General features: G+C 34.9%; 1 protein-coding gene across 1 annotated transcript; it reads left to right on the plus strand.

Annotated features, from left to right (window-relative positions):
- Positions 1 to 213: 213 nt before the first annotated feature.
- Positions 214 to 1,970, plus strand: LOC108481537 (ervatamin-A-like). The gene is made up of 2 exons (XM_017784656.1): positions 214 to 661; positions 1,387 to 1,970. Exons 1-2 carry the CDS (start codon positions 214 to 216, stop codon positions 1,968 to 1,970), a joined length of 1,032 nt encoding a protein of 343 aa, XP_017640145.1.
- The last annotated feature ends 4,281 nt before the right edge of the window (positions 1,971 to 6,251 follow it).

Here is a 6,251-nt window from a genome sequence, read left to right on the forward strand (position 1 = left end):
AAGCAAAGCAAAAAAGGCAACATGTCTTAAATATATAAATATATATATATATATATATATATATATTCAATTAATTTCTAAAACTAGTTGCACATTACTCATACATTGTAGTATATATATACATGCATTGGTTGCTAGTTCTTCACAACTTGGCAATTAGCCCCAAAAAACAACCATTAATTAGTGTTGAATCTCTACATATATTGCGAAACAATGAGTTTAGTTCATGTCTTTTTTTCTTTAATCTTTGGGACATTGGCATCTCTTATCATGTCTCGTACAATCCATGAAACCTCCATTGTTGAAAAACGTGAGCAATGGATGGTTGACTACGGCCGAGAATATGAGAGCGAATTAGAGAAGGAGAAACGTCTTAATATATTCAAAGAGAACTTGGAATATATTGAGAGCTTCAACAATGGTGGAAATAAGAGCTTTAAGCTAGGTTTAAATGAATATGCAGACATGACACAAGATGAATTCCTTGCGGCTCACACCGGATATAAGTTACAAGATTACCCCACATTGTCCAAATCAACATCATATATGTATGAAAATTTTTCAGATTTTCCCGAATCAACGATGGCTGCAGGCTTGGATATAAGCTTTGATTGGAGGGACCATGGAGCCGTCACTCCTGTTAAGCAGCAGGGCAAATGTAGTAAGTGTTAATATATGTGTGTAAAGATTAATGCACTTATATTTTAATAATAAAATCTTCAAATTTCATAGAGTATGAAAAGAAAATTTTAAGATTTCTTTTCGGTAGCGTGCAATTAGAGGATTAGTACACATGCATCTATGGTGGAGACATATTCACACTATATAAACACTATGTTTAAAGGACGTTACCCAAATAAAGATCTATCATTTACTTCATTAAATATTTAAACTCAAGTGGATTCTATGAATGAATAATCCTTTACTACTAAATCAATCACTGTAGTTTAAATTATATATATATATATATATATATATATATATATATATATTTCTAAATAGAATAAAAACTTTATGTTATAATGTGTAGAATTATATAGTTAAATTTAATGTTTGATTTTGTCAAAATAAAAGAAGAAATTAACCGGTTTGGGATCATATTTATCACTCTTATTGTGCCTTCATTTTAGATTATTACTATAATTTCAATAAATATATCATTACAATTTCAATGTATATATCATCATTTTGTCCAAAAGAAATCATTAAAATTAAAAGTTTAATATTAAACTTCAATTAAATTAAATTTTGATATTGTTGAAAAACTTTAGTAGAATATCATTTTGGCTTGAAGAGTTTAGAAATTGAGTAATAAATTTTACCTGAACTTTTGCAAATAATTTTATTATTTAATTAAGAAGGGTTACTTTCCATTTATTTGTGCAGACTGTTGTTGGGCATTTTCAGCAGTGGCAGCCATTGAAGGGATACTCCAAATCAAAACAGGGAAATTAATCTCATTATCGGAGCAACAATTGTTGGATTGCAGCACAAATGGAGGGAACAAAGGGTGCGACGGTGGACTGATGACGAATGCTTACGATTACATCACCCAAAACCAAGGGATAACCACCGAAAAAGACTACCCATATCTCGAAATCCAAGAAGCTTGCGACTTAGTGAAACAGTCGATCAAAGCAGCCACCCTCAATGGCTATGAAACATTGCCTGTAAACGATGAAAACGCCATGTTTAAGGCGGTGGCGAATCAACCTGTATGCATTGGAATCGATGGGAGTGGACAAGCCTTCCGGTTTTTTCAAGGTGGTGGAGTGTTTAATGGAGATTGTGGCAGTGATTTAAACCATGCAATCACCATTGTTGGATACGGGACGAGTGAAGAAGGGGTAGACTATTGGATCGTGAAGAATTCATGGGGAGGAAATTGGGGTGAGAATGGGTTTATGAAGATTCAAAGAGGGGTGAATAAATGTGGTATCGCCATGCGAGCTTCTTATCCAGTTGCATGAGTTCATATAATTATGGCCTTTCCTTCTGTTACAATATCTTTATTTGAAAAAGGATAAAAGTAATGCTTTAACTTTCTTAGGGTGTATTTATAAAACAAACATAGCTTTTTTTGACCTTTTAATGGATAGCATTCTTGACATAAGTTCATGAGTGAACCATTTCATACTCTTCTTATGCAGTTTCATGTCCTTGTCAACTTTTCAATTTTTTATTTTTTTTACATCTTTTATTCATTGAACTATTAGGAATATCAAAATGGGTTTGGGAATGAGTTTCAGGAGATCAATATAATCATCACCTATAACATCATGATTTTCCAATGTTGTTTCATTTTGCGAGATTAAATTATCAATGTTATCAATAGACTTCCACCATCTTTGATTACAGAAGATTGTCTTTGTTGTTTTAGCTTTGATGCTGTCCCAATATGCTTTCCATTGACTCAATTCATAACCTATTAGGAGTGTTAGAATTAAGTGACCCGAATCCTTATTTAAATAAAATATAGTGGTAAAATAAAATAAAAGAAGAATCCATATAGAATTACACTTCTTTTATTTTATTTTAGAATAAGGTTTTTTAAACCTTATTAAATTCTATCTATTTAATATTGATTAGAATAAGGTGTTTCAGTCTTTCTAGAATATGGCTTTACAAGCCTATAAATAGACATAGTCTATTCCTCTTGTAATTAATTCGAATTCGACATAGTGAATTTTCTTCTTCTCTGCCTGTGGTTTTTTTCTCGAAAGGGTTTCCACGTAAAAATCTTTGTGTATTTTTATTTTTTATTTTATTTTCACAAGGAGAAATGAATAACGAATGACCAGCTTAGCTCATCTAATTCTCAATTGATTCCAGCTCACCAGGCTTAACAAATTCACCTACCTTTGTCTCTTATGAAAATATTTCTTTACAAATTCTGTTATATCCCTTGTATATTAGGAGCACTCAAGCACCTTGTTTCACATAATTAAGAGAACAATTTCCTTTTTCATTATTATTTTTTCATGGTATCAGAGTGAATTTTTTTTTCTTTTCACTTTTGGCCATGGATTCTAGTTCTACAGATTCTGTGATTGCGATTGCGAAGTTCTTTAATCATGTTACATCTACTTCTCAAAAGGTTGTCATTCTTGTCGACGACAGTAATTTCCTCACCTAGAAGTAACATGTGCTTCTTGTTATCAAAACCCATCGCCTTCACTCTTACATTGATGGCTCACTTACTATTCCACCTCAAATGTTGACTATTGATTATGGTGTTTCTGTGCAGAATCCAGCGTTCATTCAATATGAGCAGTAGGATTCCATTCTCTCGAAGTGGCTTCTTTCCACTGTTAGTGCGTCTTTGCACAATCAGTTAATTGGGAGTTCCTCATTTGCATTTGAACTCTACTCGAGTCTTTGGTACGCAATATGCTACCATGGCTATGTGTTATCGCTCTCTTCTCCACAACTTCAACAACAATGATCTGTCTCCAAATCCCTCTATATCTAATGCTCAAAACACGCAGTCGTCTGATCCTGTTCCTCATCTCTCTCCTAGCAACACTCATCACTTGGTCACTAGGAGAAAGGCTAGTATCTTCAAACTAAAAGTATACACTGCTTACATTACTTTTATCAGGTTTATTGAACCAACCACCATTCAGGAAGCTATGGTTATTCCCTCATGGAAAGATACTGTTCATGATAAATTACAAGCCTTGATTCGAAATAACACTTAAGATTTGGTGCCTCTACCTTTAGATTTCTCGCTTGTTGGATGTAAATGGTTGTTTAAGACTAAAAAGAACCCTGATGGGAGTGTTGCTTGAAACAAGGTCAAACTCGTCACTCAAGGCTTCTCCCAGATTGCTGACATGGATTATCACGAAACCTTTAGCCTTGTTGTCAAGGCTAACATGGTAAGAACATTGTTTTTTTTAGTCGTGTCAAGAAAGTGGAAGATTAGGTTGGTGTATGTCAACAACACCTTTTTAAATGGAGACTTGATTGAGGAAGTCTTCATGTAACAACCATCAGGTTTCGAGGTAGTAGATGATAATGGTAATTTGTTGGTTTGCAAGTTGAACAAGGCCCTTTATGGCTTGAAACAGGCTCAACAAGCACAAACTACAGTTTTGATTTTCTCTGTGCACATTCTGGGGCTATGCTGCAAATACAGAGGATACAAATGTGTTGACAAGACTGGTCGAGTTTATATTTTCAGGCATGTTCAGTTTGATGAAGGTGTTTTTCCTTATGTCATAATTTCTTCGGTTCCTTCAGTTACCAATTCTGATGCTTCAGAATCCTTATTTACTCTACCAGCTATTATAATGCCTCTTTTTGTTGCTCATCTTCCCTTTCTAGACAACACCTCCATTGGTTCTACCATGTCTCCCTCGGTTGTTGTTCATACTAAGAGTTCCTAACCACCGTCTTCTACAAACTAAAATGCTTTTGGTGACAATGATCTGTCTTCAAATCCTTCTACACCTGATGCTCAAAACACGTAATCATCCGATCATATTCCTTATCTCTCTCCTAGTAACACTCATCACATGGTCACTAGGAGCAAGACTGGTATCTTCAAACCAAAAGTTACACTGCTTACACTGTGTTTATCAGCTCTATTGAACCAACCACCATTCAGGAAGCTATGGTCATTCCCTCACGAAAAGATGTTGTTCATGATCAATTACAAGCCTTGATTCGAAATAACACTTGGGATTTGGTGCCTCTACCCTAGATTGCTCTCTTGTTTGATGTAAATGGTTGTTTAAGACTAAAAAGAACCCTGATAGGAGTGTTACTTGAAACAAGGTCAAACTCGTAGCTCAACGCTTCTCCTATATTGTTGGCATGGATTATCACGAAACCTTTAGCCTTGTTGTCAAGGCTAACATGGTAAGAACATTTTTCTCCTTAGTCGTGTCAAGCAAGTGAAAGATTAGGTTGGTGGATGTCAACAATGCCTTCTTAAATAGAGACTTGATTGAGGAAGTCTTCATGTAACAACACTAAGTTTCGAGGTAGTAGATGATAATTGTAATTTGTTGGTTTGCAAGTTGAACAAGGTTCTTTCTGGCCTGAAATAGGCTCTTCGAGCCTGGTTTCAAAAGCTTCATAATTTTTTAGTTCAACATCTGCATTTTAAGTCCTCTAGAGCTTATTCCTCATTTTTTTTCAAGAACTCTTCTTTTGGGGGAAATGTGTTTCTTCTTGTATATGTTGATGATATCATTATCACCGGTGATTCTGATCTTGAAATTGAAAAAGTTGTTTTATTCTCCGCATAGTCTATTTTCTTTGAAAGATTTCGGACCTCTTAGTTATTTTTTTGGACTGGAAGTAACTAAGCATGGTGATAGTATGCATATTTCTCAGTAGAATATGCCCGATAATTATTAGATAAAGCAGATATAGGAAATGGAAAGCCAATTTCTACACCTATGGTAAGCTCACCAACTCTATCCTCTCTTGTTGGTTCTCATTTACATGATGGAACCAAATATAGGAAGATTGTTGAAGGTCTCTAGTATGTCTACATGATAAGGCCAAATAGTATGTTTGTAGTTCATAAGGTAAGTTAATATATGCATTTGCCTTTTAATGTCCATTGGACTACTGTTAAAAGAATTTTAAGGTACATTCGAGGCACACTAAACTATGGGCTACTGTTTCAACCTTCAGTGGTTAACTTAAAAGGATTTTGTGATGCTAATTGGGCTAGTTCCATTGAGGATCGTAAGTCTACATCTGGATTTTGTATTTATCTTGGTGACAACCTGATTGGATGGTCTTCTAAGATGTAATGAGTGGTTTCTCGATCCATATCAAAGGCTAAATAGAAGCTTAGCAAATGCCGCTACAGAAATCACATGGTTTCAGTCCTTACTCAATGAAATTGGCATGCCTTTACAATGAGCTCTAGTAGTTTGGTGTGACAATTCTAGCACAGTGTCTTTAGCAATGAATCCAGTGTTGCATGCTTAAGTCAAGCATGTTGAGCTTGATATCCATTTTGTACGAGACAAGGTCTTGGATGGCAGATTGCAAGTGAACTATGTCCTTGGACATGATCAAGTAGCTGATATCTTGACAAAACCATTAACTGCTGCAAGTTTTTCCAAGTTTCGAGATAGGCGAAATGTTGATGCTCTTAAAGAACTTCAACAATGCAATACAAGGGGAATATTAGGAGAAATGAATAACAAACAGAATGACCAGCTTAGCTCATCCAATTTTCAACTGATTCCAGCTTACCAGGCTTAACAAATACATCTTCTTTT

The sequence above is a fragment of the Gossypium arboreum genome, chromosome 5 (genome assembly GCF_025698485.1).
Source record: "Gossypium arboreum isolate Shixiya-1 chromosome 5, ASM2569848v2, whole genome shotgun sequence".
Lineage (NCBI taxonomy): Eukaryota > Viridiplantae > Streptophyta > Magnoliopsida > Malvales > Malvaceae > Gossypium > Gossypium arboreum.